At 43.0% G+C, this 23,961-nt stretch overlaps 1 protein-coding gene across 2 annotated transcripts in view; it reads left to right on the forward strand.

The window, feature by feature from the left end:
- The first annotated feature begins 2,793 nt into the window (after window positions 1-2,793).
- Window positions 2,794-23,961, forward strand: part of si:ch73-22o12.1 (nectin-2) — an 80,055-nt gene continuing 58,887 nt past the window's right edge. For both annotated transcript variants that reach the window (XM_062421806.1, XM_062421805.1), the window contains exon 1: window positions 2,794-3,215. In XM_062421806.1, the coding sequence (XP_062277790.1) occupies window positions 3,131-3,215 (85 nt within the window). In that variant the 5' untranslated portion in view covers window positions 2,794-3,130. The remainder of the gene's footprint in view (window positions 3,216-23,961) is intronic.

Below are 23,961 nucleotides of genomic sequence, written 5' to 3' on the forward strand. Positions count from 1 at the left end.
TACCTGTGATGCTACAGTGAGAGGAAAATACCGCAAAAGAAATAACAAGAATAAAGGTGAGAAAAGCAGACTCCATCACACGTTTGAAGAAAAGTAAAACACTGTCACTGCATCAGCTGTCTCTCCAACACTAAGCACCCTCCTGAACACTGAATATTATTCACTTCCTTGCAGTATTCCTGGCATCTCTGATTGACATGTTAACAAGTTTCTCTGCCCAACAGGATGTTACAGGACCAACACTTGGATAATCAACAGGAAACGACTGTCATTCTTGCAGTCAATATATATGTGTGTGTGAGCCTGATAAACTACATATACTGGCATTAACACAAGCCTTGTACCAAAATGTCACCCCTCGATGTTTTACAGCTTTTCAGAGCTGAACTTCAGTAGCAGAATTTCTGACCCTAACATTCAGTCTGACAAAAGAAACGAGCATGTACATTCTGTGTTCATGACAACGTTTGTGTGAAACAGAGAAAATGATAAGAATAGCAGAAAGGGAAGGATTGAGGGAGATGAAAAAGTGAGAAATAAATCGTTTGGGTTAGTGTGGGTGCATGGCAACCCCGAGGCTACATGTCTTTACATCCCATACATGTCCTTAATTAAGCTAAAGGTATTATCAGCTCCTCTGAGCACTATTACAGATTGTTCCATAATTACCATTGGGTGAATGGGGGCGGTGGAGAGAGAGAGAGAGAGAGAGAGAGAGAGAGGAAAGAGAGAGAGAGAGAGAGAGAGAGAGAGAGAGAGGAGAGAGAGAGAGAGAGAGAGAGACAGAGAGAGAGAGAGAGAGAGAGAGAGAGAGAGTGAGAGAGAGAGAGAGAGAGAAAGCAGATATGTATTGTGGGTGTCTAATGACAGGGAAAGAGACAAAAAGGTGAGGACAGCAAGATGGGAGAAATGTGTAAGGAGAGGTGCTCAGACAGAATGAGAAAACCACGGAGAGAAGTGTGAGTGTTGCAAAGGGAACAGAGACAGTGTGACTTCAAAGAAGCCTGTGGCTGCTGACACAGAGCATGCTACTGATCCTGTGGCCCCTCCTCTATGGGTAAATAATCACCATAAGCCTTGGCTCTGTCTAATGAATCCACTGCCAATGAGCTAATATCTGTTAACTATGCGCTTCATTATCACTGCCACAGACCCCCGGAGAGCATGAGGAGAGAGGATGACTGCAAGGAGTGAAGGACGAGTGGACAAAGGAAATCGAATGACACGGGAAGAGGGAGAGAAGGGAGGGAGGGAGGGAGGAATGAGGAGGATGGAGAAATGAGGAAAAGGGAGGAAAGTGTAAACGAACAGAGGGTGTAGATGAGGTATAAGTAAAGTGGGTGGTAGCTGGAAAGTGGAAGGTGTGAAGGTCGATTTGGTATGAAAAATTGATGAGTATGGGAAGGAAAAGGAATAAAATCCTCTATTGGGTGAGGGCTTTTATTAAAGCCAGCATGAATGCATAGATTTAGAAGTGGCTGTGGTCATGCGGGTCGTCCCTGCTTTGTGGGAACTAGGTTTCAGTTTCTCTGAGCATGTTGGTGCTGAAACATTCAGCTACAGATGGCTGCCAATTAAAATGTGGCGACAAAAAGTACTGTTGGCCTTTAAAGCCACAGTTGCTTTGTTGGCATGGCAGATGCTTTCACAGTCTCTGGATTTACAGTAGGCAAGGAGTGGAAAGAAAATACTCTTTTCTCTTTTGAAGGCTTAAAAGGAAGAATGCATTTCAACTGTTCATTTGTTTGCGTGAGGTGCAGAACATTGTTTGACCTCTGATCAGTATCAACACTTTTAAAATCTGCACCTCAGTAGTACAGTCTGAAAATAAGAAGATGACACTGGAAGGGAATTTGGAAATGGAAAAGAACGGAAGGAACTGAGCAGCACAGTTTAAACTGTGGGACTTATGGAGATGTAATTACATTGGCTGTAAACCACTTGGGTATAGGGATTAGACCTAAACCAGATAATGCCTTTGCTATGCTAGTATGCACCCTGCTTCAGAGGAAAATAGGACAAAATGAATTGGAAGTTATTCTGTGGAAGAAAAAAAAATCTCATCAACAGGGAGTCTGCAAATAGATACATGAGAAGCTGTTTCCTCTTGATGTGATTTTGCTGACTGCCACTGCATTTGTATTTTGCCGTTCATTAATGAAGGTTTATTGATTTTGGCATCTGATGTTCTGGAGTTAACGGAATACAGCAGCCAATCTCAATTGTGTGTGCAGAAACAAACAGCAGAGGGCGTAAGAATCATCTGTTTCCACGTGCCTCGCCACTATACAACATAACAGACTCCCTTGGATTGATTGTGTAGTAACTTCATTATGTTTTAGACTGACTTCTGCTTTTCTGTAGATAATATTTACATTAATTGCTAGTGATTTAATTATAGACATGTGGAGCGGTGGCTGCAAATGAATCAAAAATGATTTTAAGTATTCAGTATGGGTTGTAAATTATGCTACTCAGCAATTGAATCTTAAACATAGGGCTTCACATGTAAACAACTGTACATATCTGGATATGTAGTCTACCATGCTTTTAAATAACGTGAATGTGGTTTCCACTAAATGCAGGAATCTCCAGTAAAAGAAAAATCCGCTGTGTTGTTAAGATGCTATATTTAGTTGCAAGTTCTGTCTGCTTTTTGGCTATTTCAACAAGTTGTACCCAGAGGTGCCCCTCCTGCTATCACCGGTCCTAATTGGTTTTTAGGAAGCAGGGCTGTGACGCCTCTCAGGCTGATGACATCATCCAGTCAGTCACACAGTTGGACCGCGGTGCGCTCAGACTCAGAGGATAGTTGTTGGAGCAGAGAGCACGGCAACAGCAGCAGCAGTTCATTACACCCAGACCACCAGCTGGAGGAAATATTTACCTGTGCGCTGCCAGGACGAACTCAGAAGGATTTTCATTAATTTTCAGCAGACTCAATCTTAAAGGCGCAGTGAGGGACACTTGAAATAGCAATCTCTGTCGGACCCTCTGATCTGTCCTGTATCCAGACAAGTTTTTTTCCGCCTCGAATGAGTGAGATTTTACCCAGAAACTGAATCCAACCTTTCGCATATATTTCGGAGAGACAGCGCGCCTGGTTTCATAAAGAGGAGCGTAATCAACCATGGCGAGACATGACGCCCGAAATTGGCATGACTGCACTAAAATGACCAGACTGTTCTTGGTCGCGTCGATACTTTTACTACAAGGTAAGAAATGGACACTTTTTTTGAACTTCCAGTTGATTATTAACCGCACTTCACCTTTCATTTCCTTTTTCTGAGCTTTGAAACAATTAACAGGAGATACATTCAAACCTGATCCCCACCTGTCAGGGAGGTGACAGACAGGTGCTTTTCTCGCTCACTGTAGTACTGTTTTTGAGCTTTAACCCTTAAATATCTCAAGAGTTGTGCTGACATAAAATGAAAGATTTGAACGTGATACTTTAATGTAACCCAATTCTTGTCATAGGTAATCTGTGTCGCTCTTTGACCCGAGTTTCGGTCGGTGACTCACGCCATATTTAGTTTTCTAGGTGTGGCTCAGTGGAGCCGCAGGTGCTTTCCGGTACCTTCATCTCCGCTTCCAGATGAGCCACTGCTTCAGTCTGTTCTTGGTATATAGTCTATACTCATCCCCTAAAGGCAGCCTTTTCCTCCACAACATCCCCCTGCTCCTTTTCTACCCCCTGTTCACACATCACTATTTATTAGTTACAGTTCAGTTGAGAAAAATGGAGATAGGAAACAGCTCTTAATGTACAAAAAGAGTAACCGAGGGGGTGAAAAAACAGAAACTTCACCATTTGAACTGATATTGAATCTTTTAACCTATACTAGCTTCCTTCTTTACTTGTAACTTCATTTAAGTGTACCACTCCCATGTAGGACTGCACTTAAAATGAAGTAGGCCTATTATTACTTTAAACTAGACTACACCTGCTGCTTCCTTGACAACCTCTTTTATACAGGTTAATTATTCAGGTGTTTTCCACTCCACTAGAGATCAGGTAGCCTATGGTACACCAGTCACTGCGAGTAGGCCCAGATATGAGAGAAAACATTCATGGCATGCACTTAACCTATTAACATATGAATGTGTCTATGTGGATGGGGGGAGGCATGAAACCAGTTCAACATTTTCTTTGGTTCCTCGCTGGGCCAGCTATTTGTTTTGTGTTGTAATTAGGGCAAATATGTAGGGCTGGATCTAACATCTTGGCACAGCTACAGTATACATTTTCAGGAGTGTACAGTAATGTTGTGGATCTCGGTGTTGTTTTAATCACAACTCATAAGCACAGTCACTCTTTTGACTTATTCATGCAGTGGACTGTTTTTTGTACAGTTTCATTGTACAGAACATGAAGTGCTCTTAGGGGATGGGGGAAAGTAGGGGAAAAACCAAACAAAAGGTTTTTAAATATTTATGAGTATTGGAAAAAAAACATGCTTAACCAGTACAAGCAAACACATTGCTTTTCAGTTTTCTTTCATTTGAGTCATTTACTTCCCCTAAAATGAACCTCTGACCTCCTTTTGGGTAATAGTTAAGCTATGCTACTTAAACTCAAACTTTTCAGTTGTCTACTTTGCATTTTTAGTTTCCCAGTACCTCTCAGATTTGACAGCAACCACATACCTCCACTTTTATCCTGCGAGTCAGAGAAGTGGTTTAATTCTCTGCAAAGTTTTCAGTTAAAACGACCTTGCTTTAATGTAATAAATCCACTATTGGGTGTGATGGATTTTTAATGAAGGTAGATTTCTGTAGTTACACACACATAGGAGCTGGCAGGTGGGGGTCCAGTTTAAGTTCTGAAATTAAATTATAATACCCACCCCCCAAGTCAAGTTTGTGAGGGACTACGGATGTGGGTCAGAAAGGCTTGGCCCATTACCATGGAGATGTTTTTATTGGAAGAGGGGTGGGCTTATGTGAGGGGGAGTTTAGGGTGGGGGATATGAGGCTATGGCAGCATTGTCTTTATGGCTGAGTAAGCTGCATGCGTGCAGGGGGTGGCTGGCTGGCTGGCTGCCTGAGAAACTGGTGGGCATGCGGGGTCAGGGCCGGGGGAGGATGCTGCTTGGTTCTCTGCTCACGAAAAAAAGAATCAGTTCTTATTTTCTTTATGTACTGGAAGGCATCCAGCAAAGCTACTTCAGATGCAAAGCTACTCTTGATGGCTCTCTTCAGTTTTGATGGAACAGGTGGCTTTTTGGGTGCTTGCTGTTGCACTGCGCGGGGTTTGTTCCTGAGTTTCAGGATTGGCTGGAAAAGAAAACGGGTAGCAACTGATTAAGACAGGCGACGCCCCACCTCCCCTCTTTCCCACCCGCTACTTGAAACCTCTCTCTCTCCCGCCATCTCTTGCTCCCTCCCCCACCTCTGCCGTCAAGTACATACAGGGGCCTTGTTCTCGTCTCTGTTTATTTTCAGCTATCTTTCATTCTCTCCTGTCCAGTGCTTTTGTTTGACTGACAGTAGTCATTGCTTTATTCAAATGGCCTCCCTCCCCCGTCTCCCTGCCTCTCTGTGGACTCAAGGCCATGCTGTTTATGACAGGAACAACATGCAGACAGACAGGAAAATAAAACACATGTGACCTCAGCACAGTCTGTCACCATGGCTGTAGGATTTCTTGTCAGGCAAAGCTATATGGGCCCTGTTGAAATGGTGTTTTTCATCCTGCAAAGTCATTATGCAGGGAAATTTCCAGCATTTCCACAACACCCTGCCCTTCCCTGCCACAAACACACAGTAGTAGTTCTGTTTTTTTCTGGCAGTCTTACTTGTGCAGTAGCTCAAACTATTAGCTCTAACACATGGAGAGATTCTTGTGTGAACACTGGTCGTGTCAAGCCAGGGACCATTCATCATGACAACAGGAATGAGCATTACACTCTGTTTAATAAGAAGGACACCTCATAATAAAAGAAGGAAAAAGTATGTCCTTAGTATCTCATTAGTCCCTGTGGAGCGAGAGTCTTCGGTCTCAGTTTGTTTTTTGTGTTAATGGCTGTAGTGGTTAGTTCCTATCATTATGTAAATGAGCTGTCCTTGCCCCTTCGCACCGGCCCTGTAAATGTCAGAAGGATTTTGAAAAGGTCAGGTGTGTGTGCGCCTTTATGTGTGTAAGAAAGTCTTGCTGTGGCTGTGACATGTGCTAGTATGTACATACACATTTGCTAAGGACCCTTCCTGTTTAAATGACACATCTATAACCTCCCACTCCCACTTTTATAATCACCATTAAGAGTTTGTTGATTCAGACATAAAAGTGTGCTTGAATTTACTTAATGGCTTCATGGAGACGTGAGAGTGATACCAAGTGAGTGTGTCTGTGTACATGGACACTGTGTGGCCCCATTAATTTTGAATAACTAACTCATACAATGATTGAAGAAAACATTTGGCATTTTACCAAATGAGCCTAATGATTTTGACAGCTTCCTATTATTACTTTTTATTTCTCCAGGTATGTTATTAAAAAAAAAAAAAAAATTGATCTCCTCTTAGAGGCACTGTTTAATGGCTGCCTAGAAATGGAGTACCTCTTATCCAACAATACACCAGCGATGAATGGAAAGCTCTTTAATAGATGTATTGAAAACATTTTCGCAACAGGCGCTTTTCATATTTAAAAACCTTTTTATATGGATGCTATATTGATTTAAATGATGTTGATCCTCAACATCTTACAGGGTTTTAGATATTACAGATATTTTGATAAATGAGTTTCAGTGAAATGACTTTGCTTTGTAGAGTTTTCATTACCAATGACCAGAAACACAAATGATCCATCAGGTTTATTGTTGACTTGACAAATATTATTAGACAGAATGGATAGATCTGAAGAGAGGGAGGTCGATGAGCACATCTTGTTGCATTTTAGGCGGTGGTATTGGACCACAAAAGACAATAGAGTACACACACACACACACACATATATACATCTGGTGATGAATAACGTCCGTAACCTGAGGCTGCGCCGTAAGTCAGATGACATTCCAATAATAGGGAGGAGCTGTCACATTGCAGGATGACAGTGCATGTGTGCGTTAGTGTTTCCTTCTGAAATTGGTGTGTATCGTCATCCTCATCAGCAACCCTGTTATCTTGCACAGACATCAGATCTGAGGACATCCCTTTTTATCTCTCCCTCCTCATTTAACTGACTCTTTGAGGATACTTTTTCTGCAACTTGTAAGTAATGATAGTGGCTTTCCTGTAACAAGAGAGCCAAAAAACAATAGCTGTGTGACGGTGGCGTCTCCATGTCGGAAGTCAACTCTATTGCCCTCCGCCTACATGTACATGCAGGGTGGATGGTGGCACCCTGCAGTCACACCGAGAGTCCCCACAGGGATGTTTGTGTTTGGCTCCAAGTGTTGCCAGACTGCTGGAGTCAGTCACATCTGATCCAGAGGAAAATGAGCAAAAATCCTCCTCTTAGAAGGAATGCCAAATATCATTAATATGAATAGAGCAGCTGAGGGGTTTCCAAAAACACAACTGCACTGCATTCGATGATGTTCTTGGCAGAGATGTTGGGTTAAACTGCTATCTATGTCAGATCCGTGTGCATTAGCTCACACACTGGTATCTGTGAGAAATCATTCTATAATGAACTCCAACCACCCACATGTTTCTAGATAATAGAGAGTTTTAAGACTGTACTATTCGCTGTAATAGCATCCCAGCAGCTTATCCTGTATGAAATGCTTTAAAGCATGTGGCTCACTTCATTTTTTGGTCACATACACATTTTCACACCATTAATCTAGACACCACCTGCCAAATCTGCATCTATGTCTATCTAACGCTAGATGGAATTTAGGGAGATGCAGGTCAAACCTATTCCAGCTTAGCCAATGTGGAGAATGAGCAGAAATTCCATGTGAAGATCCATTGAAAAGCAGCCAAACTCCTTAAAATGAAATTCCCTTAATTAACTATGCTTGGGTTATGGGTTTCTGCGTGACCCCCGCTGTAGTAGAAGCACTGAGGGGGGGAGCAGCGAAGGAGGAGCAGAGTAGTTGGGGGTTGAGGATGTCGACATTTTCAAATTCCATACCACAGCTTCGTAAAACTGTGTAAATGAGTGAACCAGTGAGGCCAAGAATTATCAGCTCATTTGTAATATAGTCGTACCTCCCTCCCTTCTTCTATTAAAGTAGGAGCGACAAATTTAACAGTGAAACAGCCCTCCGTTGAATAATCTATTGATTAACTTTGTCGTCTACCTCAATGGAAATTTGTGTCCTGCAGCAAAAAGTACACACACCACGCATAGGGCAACACACCATTCAAATCATCCAAAATATCTTTTGGAAATAATATTGTGGACTGTGAGGGCCTGCTTGCACTAACCTTTCTCTTTTTATTATTACAACCTGACCTGTATTCGCTCTCTGTCATCTTTCTCCTCTTTCCTGTCTTTGTCACATTCTTTTATTCCTGAAATCCTCCCTTTAGTGCGCTCAGCAGATCTTTGTGGAACTAAGCACTGAGGCCCTTGACGGTGTCCTCCGCGTGTCCCTCCATATACACACACATATACACGTGCACACGGGTGCTCATTAGCAGTCACCTTAATGTGTCTAAATGTAGTTTGCGAGGTGGAAGGTGGTTTGCGTTATTGATCCGGTATCGAATGGTGGATGATGCAGTGCCCTTATGTGATATTGAAAACATTTAGGGCTCGCTCTATCGGGTTGACAGCGCCATGAAACATCTCTCTCTCCCCTCCTCCTCTGCTAATCCCTCCCTGTGTCCTCTCTGCCCCTAGTTCGTGAAATGGCGAGCTCTTTCTACCTGTATTCTATGTCTCCTCTCACGCATTTTACTCCTTTTTATCGACGCGTGTTAACGACAACATCGCAGCCGGTCTTGTCTGTTTTTGTTACCTATCTGCACACCTTTGCTCTACTATTAATATACACCCACACAAACACAAACGTGCTGCATCTTCATCGCATCTGACTTTGACAAGGTCATGTCAAATTCACACTTATCACCAGATCCAGTGGACAGGCTGGCTAGAGGAGAAAATTGAATTTGGTGTGACAGGGCCTTGTCAGGTCCACGGGAGCTGGATATAGAGTCATGCTCCCCAAAATCCTTCTGCACACCGACTGCTTTCAATTCAGTCAGCTTTCCCCATGATCGAAGGAGACTTATCTGTGCAACAGGGTAAAATTACACACTGCAATATAAAGAAAATGTAGTATTCTTACACAGATATCATCTTTTGAAATATGAGATAAGGGAACAAACAACGCCATCGCTGAGATAATGCAGAGCAGGTTTATTTTTCATGGAAGCATGTGGGAGAGTGTTCATGTGTTTCACAAAACAAGCTCTGCTGCCACAACTCTATCTTGCGACTGATATCAGCGCTATTGTTTCACTTGTTGGTTTAAAAATATGCCGCCATGCTGCTCTGATAAAGAAGCAGCACAGTCGTCATTAGTCCCCAGAGCCTTGAAATGGCAGGAGCATTTAAATCCTCCCCTGAAGCAAACACCACATTAAGGTCAAACGGAGGCAGCAGGTTTATTCAGTTATCAGTGCTGTGTTTTGTCAACAGGGGTGTGTCAGGGTTTGTTTGGTGTGGCTCCTTAGGGATAGCTGGCCCTCCTTCGTTTGAAGCAATTTGTCTCATATCTGCTCAGCTGATTGCCTGTTCTTTAATCTGCCACTCTCTCCCTGTCACATTTGTGCCTTTTACTTCGACTTCTCCAGCTCGATTCATTCTTCCTCTGTCCTCTCTCCGTCTTTCCCTGTTTACGTCCTTCCCTAATGTTCCAACTTCCTCCTCTCTGTAATTTGGTCTGCATAATTGATCCATCTGCTCAGTAAATTGCTGTCTCTTACTGTATTTCTTTTCCTTCTGTTCTTTGTTCTCCTTCCCTCTGTTCTTAGTCATCCATCCCTCGTTTCTGCTTCTGTAATTGGAATGTCTGTTGCTTTCCTCTATCCTCTTACTCTCCCTTTCCCCTTAATCTCTCTTCTTCTGTTGCGCAGCTTTCTTCCTCTCTTCCCTGTCCCACCGTCCAATTCCTCAGTTGTCTCTTCTACCTATGTCAGCCCTGGAGTTTCTCCTTAAGCCTATCCAAACTGCCTATGCTACTTTCCCTCTCCCACTCTCATTTGCTTGCTCGGTCTCTCGCTCTACTTTTCTCCTCTCATACTTCCTGAGCAGCCCCAGCCCTCCCCACAGACATTTGTATTGAAGGCATCTGTACCTTCCTACCTCCCCTAACGAGGTCTTCTGTTTCTTTTTTCTTCTACACATCAATCATTCTCTCTCTCTTTCTCTCTCTCTCTCTCTCTCTCTCGTACACTTTTCCTCCTCTCCCTCCTTCTCCTCTAATGGCAAAGAACACCTCCTCCCACTCAACCCTGGTGGGCATTTTTTGAAGGTTAAGTTGCTGTGACACTTTTACAGTGTTTCACTCCACCACACCCCTCCCCACAATTATCTCACCCTATTCTCCCCCTGTCTCCCTCGCCCGGGCCTAGCGACACTCATCACCACCACCTCCTTACACGCCTACCACAAACACACACGTATAGCACAAACAGTAAATCAATTGTGGAAACATGCACACAAGTCTCAGGGATTTCGGGGCTGAGTTGATGGTTGAGTCACTTGATTACTGTACAGAGGAGTGCAAGGGGAAGTGACAGAGCAAAGGCAAGTAAGCGTGTGAGCTAAGCAGGGGAGGTAAGACAGGCAAATGGAAACAGATGCTGGATTTATTTCATTTTCAGCAGAGCTAACCTGTCGTGCAGTGCTGGGATCAGGCTGACAATGTCCACTCCCCTGCTGCTAGATGCTGTCACACACTCGTCTCCCCCGCAGGCAGTCACTAGTCCAGTAATATAGCTTGACTCATCTAACAAGAATCTCACACTGAAGTAGAAATGGGATTACTTTTGAAGAGTTAATTCACAAAGTACAATGTAATACAATCCAGTGCTGTAACCGAAAAAGCAGATTTATGAAGCTTAATGTTCACTTTTTGCTGAGACTGTGTTTGAGAGACACCGCACGAATCTATTTGAATAAAGACCGATACATTGTACGCATAGTATCAGTAAAAGTCTACTTTTTTCCTGATCTATCTTTCTTAATCAAAAAGAACAACATCTGTAACAGTTGTTGCTCTATAATGTAGATTATGACTCTAAATGCAGTCAGACATTTACAGCAGACATTTCTGTTCAAAATATAGTAGAGTTGAAACTGTTCATGTTTGTAATTTAATCAATTATTTTGACAATCGGTTATATTTTGAGACACTTTCTAAACAACGTCTAACATTTGCTTGCACCAGTCCCTTGGATACTTTGTGCATTTAAATCATTTTAATCTTTGGGTTTTGGACTGTTCAACTCAACAATTTAAAAACTTCACCATGGGGCTCTGGGCAATTGTTTTTTTCAACAAGACAAAATGATTGAGAAAATAATTGGCATTGACTAATGGATAATGAAATAATTGTTAGTTGCAGCACAATAAAAAGTTATTGTTTCAGGTTTTTGCTATCAGTAAATCTGACAGCATGTTCCTTGTTTGCTAATAGTGGACAAACAGGATATTATTTTGAGGTGGAAGTCTTTGTTAAACCTGTCATCATAAATATTTAACTTTATGTTAAACAAATACTTGCACAAGAAGTGTTCAGCATTCAACAGCAGCAACCTTGAGATGTTGTTTTTAGTCCAGGCAGTCAGCTGTCTGCTGCTAGACAGAATGATGCACTTGGTGTCACAGAAAACAGAGACACTATTGTTCTCAGTCCAAGCTTAGAGACTCTCCTCCTCCTTCCTCCCCTCAGACTCTTACCCCTCCATTCCCCCTAATCCAGGTGAGCTGAGGGAGACCACTGAAAAGGCCATCTTTTGTCCTCCCTCCCTCCCTTTCCCTTTCTCCCCTGCACCACACCTGTATCAATGGACAGACCTGCCTTTGAGTAGTGCCCCTAGAGGGAAAGTAGCTTTGTAACAAGAGATGATTGGGTAGTTTCGTTTGAAATGGAGGCTGATGGAGGGTTTTTTTTGTTGTTGTGTGGATGGACCACTGTGGTGCCTTTTTTAAGAGATTTTCTTAGTACACAAGACCATGATGCGTTCCACAAAGTGCATTTGTGTGCACAAAGTCAAATATTTGTCATTTCACATACACATGCTCGTTACTTGGCTGCTTGCTGTTTTGGCTTTCTATCTTGGCCCCTTTTAGGAGAGCCGGGAGAGAGGAGAAAGAAAGTACCTTCTCTGCTGACTAGTACTTGTCACTAAGACCCTCTGGGTATGTGCTCTCTCTCCCTCAGGTTGCTGGGAGCCATCTCCTGATTCCACCTCCTTTTTTAAAAGCTTTTAAAGGAAACGCTTTAATCGCTTACTTGTGTCCTTTCCCTCTCTTCCCACTTTCCTCCTCTCGCAACAACCTCGCGGCTGATTCGTGCACCAGTGATTCATGAATTTATCTCTGGCACGGTACAGTCATGCAGGGTGCACGCATGAGTGTGCGCATCTCGAGTGTGTGTGCGGTCTGAGCGACAGAAGAAGGCTGCATGCTGGGGGGGGAGAGAGGTAGGGAGGGAGAAGCAGAGAGGGAATGTGCTGTGATGCCAGCCGTGATTAGAGCTGTAGCACTCGCCGTTTAAACACACATTTAAATAGACACTGACTGAGGAAATGGGGGGTGAGGTGAGGAAGAGGATGTGGTTCCTCTGCTTGTGTAAACTAAAACAAGTGTTTGCAATTGTCCTGGTTTTAAATAGAGGTCCCTCAGGCTCCACCTACCAACTTTCCCTTGTTCATTTGTTTATGTCTCTTTCTCTGGCTTACATCCACTGTCTCCCTCTTCTTTTCATTCTTTACTTTTGACACAGAATTGCTTTATCTGGCATAGATTATTGATGTCCTCCATAGATGCTTTTCTCTCTGTGTTGCCCTCTTCTATCCTTCTCCTCTGCATTCTTTCACATGACTCCCCCCTGTGTGTCTGCTCATTTGGCTGTCATTGCCTTCCTCTCTTTCAATTTCTCCCCCTGACCCCCATTCCTTCCAGATGACTTTCTCTCTCCCGTCTCTATCCTGCTCATTTCGACCCATTGTGGCTTTCTTTCCTGCCTTCACTTAACGGTATCCCACTCCCTGCCCCCCTCCCCTTTTTGTTCGCCCCACACGTGCCACTCTTCCTTTTCCTCACTGAGCCCGACTTGGGGCTGCTTATCTCAGGTTGAGGTGCCCTACTTTGATTCCCCCCCCCCCCCCCCCAGCTCCATTGCTCTTTGCTCTTCCCCTCCTCTTTCAGTTGTTTATTTACATAGTGAGAGATGGAGGTAGGGCTGTCAGGATGGATTGATGGATGACGTGAGAGGGCATGGGTGAGGGGATCTGGGCGTTTGATGGACGCTCCTGTCAGTCAGGATATTAAAGAATTGGCTGGTTCGTTATTGTAAAAAGGGCCTCTTGTGGTAGAATTTCCAGCTATATTAATACACTCACCTCAGAGTGCTCATTCCACTCTCTGCTGGTGTCCTTTTGGTTGCCATAGATCTAACATTATTTCCATAATGCAGCCTTAAAGGTCCTAACGAGCTAAAAGTAAACCATTCGTTAGACATGTATTGACATTTTAGAACATAGAACCTCTCCGTCAACAGAGACACTTTGCTGCACCACACGTCTGCCCTTTAAAAAGCTTGTCCCTAGTAGATGACATAATTATGCAGTGTCAACGTGTGACAAGCTGAGCTTAGCTACATTAGAAGAATTAATATGCACAGTGTAGGAGGGAGCCTGTCCAAGATCTTCTAATGCTTATAGCCACTCAATTCCCTCCGCTCATCTTGGAAAGCCATCACATTCTGGAGCAAGTTATCTCAGAAGCCATCAAGGGTAATGTCAGACTGCCTTTTTTCCATAGTAGCTGGTTTTAGGGCTCATGTAATCTGCATCAGTATTGCATTCATTTGTCAAGTATAATGAATGCACTTGAGCTTTTACTTGGCCATTTAATGCCGACACTGGGGTTAATTGGCCTTAAAAGAATCAGATAGCAGCTATGATATCATAGTTAGGCCAGCCTGATTACATATTTAATGCATAATTCAATATGAGACCATATGTCTATGGAAGATCGAAACCTGAATTGATCTTAATGTGACACATTTTGATTGGACTCCATCTAAACACACAATTTTTAAGCAATGCTAGAGACATTGCTCTGGGGCAGTGATGGTTGGTTGGTTGACAACTGTGGTCCAGATGGAAACATTAACAACTAGAGATTTGCATGAATTTGTACAGACATGATGGTCACAGAGGATGAACATACAACACCCTCTATCATTAGACCCTCAAATCGAATCGAAGGAAAAACAAATGAAAGAAACATCAGAAAGAGCAACAGAGGAGGGATCCTTCTTCCTGCATGGATGTGCAATAGATGTCATGTGTACAGAATAGACCAAAAGAAAAAAATGACTATATGGAAAATCAGGATGACAAAATTAGATGGATTGTAATCATGTATGAAAAATATGATTGGAAGATATCATGTGAAATATCTTGTCAACTATTGAATGGATTGACATTTGCTAGATATTTGAGTATCTCAGCATTAACTAAAAGGCTTGGCACAAAATTTTATGGTTCCCAGGTGATGCACTGATTTTTTTCTCTTTCTCTTTTTATGCCATTAAAAACGAACTTGACAGCCGTTGGATGGATTGCTATGAACTTTGGTACAGACATTTATTGTCCCCAGATGATGAATTTTAATAACTTTGATTCCCTGACCTTTTACCTAGCACCAACATCAGCTTAAATTGTCAGTTTGTTATTATGAAAAGTAAGTAATAACACACCCACCAGCTTCAGCCAGTGATAACACGCTTAAAGCAAAACTAAGATGGTCAACATGGCAGACATTATACCTGCTGACTGAGTATCCACATTTTAGCATTTTCATTGTGAGCATGCTGATATTCCACTGTGCCGAACTGCACCCCCATAGAGCTGCTAGGATGGCTATAGACTCTTAGTCTTGTTATAATGCATTATCCACCGATTTAAATGTTATTTCAGAGACTTTTCCACTCAAATAGGATGGAGATGGAGATACATCTCATGAAAAATAAGACCTATCTCCCTGGCTCTGATAGAAACACATAGCACAAAATGTAAAATATCTTAAATGAGGAACAGCTATACACCAGAGCTTTTCTTTTCAGTTTGAAATAAATGTGGCTGGTAGCATTCAAGAACAGTAAAAATGAAGACAGTGGAGTTGGAGCCCAGCAGTGCAGCTACCTGCTGTGCCATATATCAATCACACCAAGCCCAGGTCAGCATAGTAAGACTGTAGCTTGAGAAGCACGGACCTTACAGCTTGAAATATCACGGCAGTTCTCTTGATGAGGTGATAAGCTGTCCAAAGAGTGAACTCTAATTTGAGTGCCACAGTATTTTTCATGCATGGTTACCCCAGTTTGAGCCAATGAAACTGAAGCCCTAATCTTCAGTAAAGTGGTGGCAATAAGCACAATTCCCAGTTTATTTTTGTGAAGAAGCTGTAGCCACATTGAGGAGGTAATACCACCAGCTATGCACTGAACTGTATAATATCTTGGTGACATAGCACAGTGTACAATATGTGTTAAACATATTGTTTTTGCTGTGAAAGTAAGGGAGACGTCTAACTGTAGATACCAGGGGTACAGAGTATTGATTTGGCCGTGTGTCTTAAAAAGTGTTCCTGTTCAAGTGAAAGGCTGCTCGGAGGACCTGTTGACAAATTGAAGGTATTGGTCAGTCTAGCACAAAATCATTAGATCACCTAACAGTTGACAAACCCTATTTGTGCTGACTCTGTAACGGCAGAAGTGACAGGAGAAAAGGGGCTGTAGAGATCATGTGAATGGCATGCTGTGGGATGAGCAAGGGGAAGAGGCGAGTGCAGGCTACGCTGTTAGAGGTAAATGTATGTTGGCAGTAGCTAAAGGGAGGGAAAGAGTGAGAGCACAATGGCGAGTGGAGAGAGAGGAGCCTGTTACTGAACCATCAGTGGCGGTAATGAGACACAGGTGCAGCTCGTGGAAATATATCCCCTGTCAGGGAAGGAGAGGCCGACTACAAGGGTAGAAACTAGTTAAAAAAGTACTGTAGAGAAACACGACTCAATGCAGTGCAACATTTCACTTTGATTGACCATTATTACTTATGAGCATGCACACCCCCAACAGTAGGCACCCTGGGGATGTGTCAGTACCCTGGGCGCTGAGGCTTTTTCTGACTCTCAATTCATTTGGATCTATTTTGAGCGCCTTGTTAAAAAATCAAGTGCAACACATTAAAAACAAGCATGACATGCAGCCACATCATGGATATAATTCTGGGTCTTCGTTTGTAGTTCATCATCATCTCTGATCATTTCATTTAGACTTGGTTTTCAAACATATGCTAATGAATGAGAAGCCAGGAAAAGCCAGCTATGCAAAGCTCCAGCAACTGATTTCAGTACTTGATTGTTAATGAACTTATATTTGGTTTGCTTGCTAAAAACAGAAGCCGTTGGATTAGTCGTAAAAGCTACTTCAAAAATCGGTTAGCAGAAAGGATGCAATGAGAAAAAGATTAAGGAGGACAAAGGGGAGAATGTAAGGTGACAGATTGAGATAGGAGAGAGAGAAACAGAGGCAAAAGAGGAAAGAAGGGCACAAGCTGCACTGGGAAAGGTGTTAATACAGTGTCAGGGGTATTGAATCAGAGAGGTGTGTGCAAGGATGTGAGCCGAAGGTACACACTCCCTGCCGCAGGCAAGGTGGAGTGACTATTGCTATACTTGTTTTTCTTGGCCAACTTAGAGATTGAGACAAAGCCACAAACCAGATGGAGTTTGAACTGCAGGAAACGTGTGTGTGTGTGTGTGTGTGTAAGCGGATGTGCATCGTGTGATCCAGCCCAGGTGCAGTAAGTGCATGCGAGTGATTTGTTAGACATCAGAGAGAATAAGAGGATGGCCTTTGTATTCAGCCAAGACTGAGTGAGTAAATATTTTGGAAGGGCATGCTGCGTTGGTAGATTGTTCTTTTAAGCAGCGGGGGTGACAATGGAGGAGGGAAAGGAAGATGGCAAAGTCAAGGAAACTGTGAAGCAGCAGCTCTGTTTATTCACCACGCAGAGATGTGAACACAATCTGAGCTTTGTCCTGTGCCCAGGCTAACTTGATGTTAGAGCTAGCTGTGAGACCTCAGATAGACACGAGTGTAAACTACTTTGCTCTTTCCCCTTCATTTGCTGCCAAATGACATCGCTTACTCTGCTATGGAGTTGCCTGCGCTGCCAGTGGTTGCTATCATGAATGAACAATATGTACATCTCCGGGTCCATACCTCTCCTCAGGGTGCCTCTCCACAGGCCGAAGGTGTTCACTACAGGATACGAAGCTGGGCATGAGATGATATTCATGCTGAGGCAACCTTGTTAGAGCAATGTTTCATGTGTGTCTCATGTTCCACAGTAGGAACATGGTGTGAGTAAGAGAGAAAACTTGAACCACACATACATGCCAAACATGCATGCCGCAGTGCGACCTCCTAGTTGCCGCCTATGTGTTGTATGTATTTGTTTTGCTATTGTGTTAGGGCAGGGCCGCTCCAGTGGGGGATGCGGGATAAGAGGGGTCATTCATTTATCTCCTACAACACACACACACACACACCTCCCTCTCCGGCCTTTCATCTTTACTCTCACAGGCTTCTCTTGTTCTGTCAGTCTCGCTCAAGAGAAAGAAGGCGAGAGAGAAATAGAGGAAGGATGTCAAGGAAGGGGTAAGAGGAGGGCGGGTAAAAGGCGAGAAGGACAACAAGTGATTTGAGTTTCCTGTTCCACGCAAAACCATTGACCAGCCTACCCCACCCCTACTCCATCACCGCCATTTTGGGGAAAGAGTAACAGGTTGCAGAAGCTCTCTTGCGTCTGTGCACTGTCATGTCCTTTTTCCATCGTTTCCACACTCTGTCCCTTTAATTGTATCCTTCTCATCTCATCCTTCCCATGCCTCGCCTTAACCCCCACCCCCTCCTTTCCACTCTTCCTCTGTCCATCCCTGGCTCTCCCTGGGGCTTGCCTCAGTGGGTCGGTTCCAGTCTGTCTGTTTGCTGATGACTCCACTTGGAGCAGATGTGATGCTCAGCAGCTGTTGCTCTGCAGCATCCCCCCCGCCATCTCTCCATATCTGTCTCTGCCTCCCCTCCAATGTCTCTTATGTTCCTATTTATCTACATGTATTTTTGTTCCCTGCTACGCCGTTGCTCAACTGTAAATTGGCGAGTTTCATTTTACTCTCAGATCTCTTTTGTCTTCTGTGACCAACCTCACCAATTCGTTTCCCTTTCCAGCCTCCTGATGCAGCTGTTAACATTCAAAGCATATTAGGAGTTTTGTCATAACAATAAATCTGGAATCTCTGTGTGTTTGTCTGCCACGTGAACGCCAACTGTCACACTGTAATCATGTGAAACAAATGCTGGCCATTGATGGCAGCTTTACAGAGGGCAGAGGGAGGGTATTGTTCCTCCATAAATCTGGCAAAATGAGGAAAATGTGAATGACTCTGTGTTTGTCAGTGCAAGTGTGTGTTTGTGTTGTTGTGTTTATCCTCCCAATGATAGATTGTTGTGCAAAGGCTGGCCCAGAGCTAGAATTAGAATATCTATGTTTAGCCTGATGTTGAGATGTATAGAGACAAACTAGGACTTGGACAGTTGGAGAATGATGAAGTTTTTTTTATATAGGCAAAGTCCCATCAGTGGCCCGAGCTCCTTTGGATAGACTTATTAGAATCTTTATTGGCTCTCACTGAGTTCATTTGTTCTATCCTTGTCTCTGCCTCCATCTCTGCAAGGGTTAGCTGGCTGGTGAACTGAGCATTCTCTGACAGGTGCCCTCTCGTCTGAGATTAGAAGAGAAGAGGGGTTGGGGGCCAGAGGAGGGGTGGGGGGTGCGGGGGGGTTCACGTCACTTCAATGACTTCAGCCCGGAGAAATGTGTTTCTGGACAGGCGTGTGGTCGCGTCTGTGTGGAAGGGGATGCATGTATGATTGTGTGCATAAGCTTGCATGTGCGTGTCACATCTGTAATTGGTTGCCGCAGCTGCCACCATACCTCACAGCTCGGCCTCTGATCTTGTGGAAATCTGGGATCAGCGGGGCAGATCTGCCTGTTAATCAGCTCTCTAACTCCGTGCTCAGGAATGTCAACCTGTGCACTGCTGTGGAGGCTGGAATATCACCACAACCAGGATTTATCAGGATTTTCGCTCCAGAAATCCCTTAATGGGAAACGTTACATGCAGTCTAATTTGAGGATGGTGAGATAAAACTTTGTTGTGTGTGTGTGCGCTTGAGGTTTTGACAGCAATAGTGTTTGTGTGTTCTGTTCACATGACCGAAACACTGATAAGAGGTATCGAGTGCCACTTTGCCCCATGTGCTCTCAGATGATAAGATTACAACAAGGCCAGATCACTGGTGACTGTCTTTGCACTTTACCCTCTCTGGTCCTCGCTCTCTATGACCCGGAGAGCATTCATGGTGGCATACGGCACAGCGTCACTGGGAAATTCATAAGGGGGAATCATCACTCATTCCTGGTTCCCCTTTGAGGACTGCGCTAATTAGCCGTCGTCTGTGATTAGTTGGCTTGTGTTTGATCTGCTTCACTCCTCTCCCTCTCTGTTGAAAAGGCTGCCTGCTTGTGCTGCAATTTGGCTGTGAGGTGCACCGAATACACACAAGCAGACATGCAAAGACTCAAAAAACAGACGCACAAAGATGTACACAGCGGCAGATTCTTCCCTGCCTCTCAGAGACACGGCAGGTGGCCTCAGAGACACAGTATCATACACCAGAAAAGCCACACACAAACACACGTGAGCTGCAGTGCTCCAAACCAAAGCATGAAGCAGTTCAGTAGAAACAGTATAGCTGTTAATATTTCACCACTGCATACCAGGAACTATGTTTACTTTTACTTAGAGAGTTTCAGTGTGTCAATGAAATTTGCTGGGAAAAGCAGATGTTAGACTGCTTACTAAGGCAACACAGGGCGTGGGTGGCTAGCTGAGAAGTGGATTTATTTAACTTAACCCCGAGTGATTACAGCCAAAGATGGGAGAATTATGAATGTAATTAAATTTGTACAAATCCCCCTTTGCTCCCCTTTTTGCATTTGGTCTCAATGGCAAAACGCAGTAGGGGATATCCATGCTGCATTTAATATGACACAAATAGGAGCAATTCTTTGGCGCGTGACAGAACACTGTCTAATTACACAGAGGCTGTGATATTGAAGAGCCAGTCTGTCCTTGAAGCTGGCCACTGGAGCATGGCAGGGCCATCTCTGTCTGCTCATACCCTCATCTATCTATCTCTCACTTCCCAATCCTCTATCTGTCACTCCGCATTAAAGGGGGGTAGAAGGTAAACAAAGGCAACTTCAACCCAATGTAATGACGACCTGACAGGGGATGGCTCCAGCAGCTTGTGTGTGTGTGTGTGTGTGTGTGTGTTGTACTCCTCTTTACGATCTCCGGGAAGTGGCTTCAGTCTTCTTAGACTCGGATCAATTGTAGCATCATTGTGACTGCTGAGCCATTACAGGCTAAAACCGGGGTTCATCCTTCTATTGAGGAGATGCTTGATCCACTGGTTAAGGTAAAGGTGTCGAGTGTGCCAAGCTGTTTATCCTTAATACTAACATCAAGTCCCATGCTAGGTTACTAATCGCAGACTTTGCCCTTAATAACCATGTCTTTAAATAAAACGATTGGTTTTTGATTTTAATTAACCTCGTTTGTTAACCTCATTGTTTCATGAATATATTCTATTTTTTTTATTTATTTTCAGTGACAGAAAGCAGAAGTTTTCTTTTAATGGCATTGGACTTGCTGACCTTTTACTTTTCATAACTCACAACTGCAGAAGATGTTATTTCTTTGGTCAATACTGCATTGTTGTTCAAGGTACAGAACAGGACCATGGTTGCTGTGGATGGTGCATTAGAACGTTGTTGTTGTCATAATCTATAGGGCTGGATTATTTTCATTATCAATTTTTAATCTGTGGATTTGTCCTAATTAATTCATCATTCAGGCTACAAAGAGCAAAAAAATAGTAGAAAATACAGTCATAATGATTATGTCACAATAATCAAAGGTGACATCTTCAAATTGCATTTTCTGTCAGACTGTCAGTACAAAACATAAAGGTGTTTAATTTATAATTACTTGAAACAAAGAAATGTGTGAGTGTCTTTATTGAAAATGTAAGTCTTTTTGAGTCAGTTCAGTTTTTCTTAGTCACTTTTAGCAATCTTTTATGTAGTCCTTTGACCTTCTCCTGTATCTGCTGCTTTCATAGCTTATCACCAAAGGACCGATTCAGCTTTAACAGTATTGTTCACACCTTTTTTGAAGTTTATTGGAATGAAACATAGGGACTTGAATTCCTTTTGACCAGAAAATTGTAAGGGAAATCATGTGCACACAGAGTTACCTTGAGTACGGTTGAGAGAGCAATTTTGCTGCTGTCATCAAGGCATTGTCACGTTTTTCTTGCTTATCAGGTTTTTCCTCTAAGTCCTTTCATCTCCTCTGGCTATTTAATAGTATTTAGTTTTATGTATTTATTGTAAAGCTTTTAACTGTGTCTTTACTGATTTCCTTTTTTATGAGTAGTTAAGTTGATGTACGTAGGTGTTTGAATTGTCATACATGATTACCTTTTTAGGTACAAATTAAGTTGCTTTGTTTTTTGCAATACGAAACAAAGAAAATTATCTTTGACATACTCAGAGATATCCTCTGTTATTCCATTACTGTGAGTGCCAGCCAGCCACATCTTTTCAGTGTATTTTGTTTTATTTTATTTAACAGACTAACTTGACAGGAAATATCAGGTTATGCGCCCCTCCCCCTTTGATCTGTCTCCTTGAGCTGAACATCTGTCTGTTAGTTCTTCTATTAGTTGTTCGTCCATTCATCCATCCATTCGTCAACATCAAAACAATACACCATGTTCCCTAGGCAAGTTGTCATAGTGACTGTCCTTCAGAGAATAATCAAAGTTGATCTCAACATTCAGCACAAAGGGAAGGGATCGAAGAAGGGCCAGAGAAGGCGTACAACCCTGAGCACAACCTCTTCACATCTCCCTGCTGTTTGTTACTCTTCTGGTTCATGCACCTGACAGAAACTACAGTTCAGACCTTCTTTTCTTTTCTGCTCTCTGCCTCTGTTTCACCCCCTCCCTCCTTGGTATCACCTTTCCCCTATTCCTTTCTTGTGGGAGAACTGATAGGAGATATGTGTTTAAGTACAGAGTTTCATCTTGCCTGCCTGCAATTGAGTCTCAAGACAATGGGCCATTCACCTCCGGCCTCACAGCTCACTGCAGACCTGCGGGAAGGAAACTAAGACGCATACAATGCGGCTGTTCCAGTAAACAATGCATTCTTTCTTTCAGCTTTTAATTGCTTCGGTTATCTATCGTCTTCCACACCTATCTTTTTGTTCTGTTTTCCCTCATCCTACCTACCTTGTGTTGACTCATTGTTGCCATCTTCCAAACTCATTACATATTTCATTTGTCTTCATGTAAAAAACATCAGATTCAAAAGATGGCACTTGCTGTATTTTGGAAAATGCAGGTGAATATATTAACTATCCATATGTCTGACATTTAAAGAATATACTGCAGTGTTCCAATAAATTGAATCATAATTATATAGATCATAAGGTGTACTCAAATATGAGCAACAGTTTTGCAAGAGTACAAGTGTGGGTGTCACATTTTGGAACATAACATGGCTGTCCTCTTAAATTTTCCTTTTCTTGGAAGACTTATTTTCCATGCTCCTACACACACTTGCTTTCAGTAATTCAATCTAGCTAGTTGTTGCTGGCTGTTGTGATTGACCCAGTCATTAGTTTATCATAATATTGGTACGCTCTTCCTTGTTTGTTTGCGTGTGGTGTCTGACCCTCTGTCTTCCATATGGCCAGCATTGATTTGGTAACATGCTGTGTGATCCTCCTGACAGATTGACTGAGCTAATAGCCGTCCTCTTCATATCACAGTACTGCATTTTAATCCTTTAATGTGCTGCATAAATTGGATTGGTCTCTCACCCCTTCAAGTATGAATGAGCTGTATATTGACAGCGTTGTTGACCAATGGGCTCATCAGTAGTGGACTGAGTGACAGCTCTGACACTGTGGGAAGAGCAGCTGGGAAAATGAAGACCCCGCAAGGTGAAGTAAAGGTGAACGTTGACAATGAAAAACCTGGAAACACAGCTGTGTTTTGATCCAGAGGCGGGGTTGTCATGGAATTCCTCTCACTTTAACAGGCAGCTCAGTTTTAATTCGGGAAAAGGATCACACCCAGCCTGAAATATCCTCTTTGACACCTCAGTAGACTCTCACATCCAAGTGTTGTTAGGGAGGCGAAAATAGGACGCATAATCACATTATGTTAACAACTGACATACCAAGGGAGGGATGTATACACACGTGCATACACAACACGATGGATGAAGAGATAAGCACACACACAGACACACACATATCGCCTTGGGCATTTGCAGAAGTACCTGGCACTTCTCCTCCAGCTGTGCACTTATGACTTTGCCTGATCCTTTAATTCATGGCTATTTCCGAAGTGGGATGCTGCCAGACTTTGGAAGTGCATTCACACACACACACACACACTCTTCCAGAGTCATTCAGAAAGTGAAAGATTTTATTGGCAAGCTCATTGCTAGACCTGGTAAAGAGGTGCCAAGCCTCAGCATGCATAATGGGTAATGGATCAAAATACTGACCCTAGACCTGTCTAAAAAATGCTTTCCCAAACCCTTGGTTTTACA

The sequence above is a fragment of the Scomber scombrus genome, chromosome 7, assembly GCF_963691925.1.
Source record: "Scomber scombrus chromosome 7, fScoSco1.1, whole genome shotgun sequence".
Taxonomy (NCBI): domain Eukaryota; kingdom Metazoa; phylum Chordata; class Actinopteri; order Scombriformes; family Scombridae; genus Scomber; species Scomber scombrus.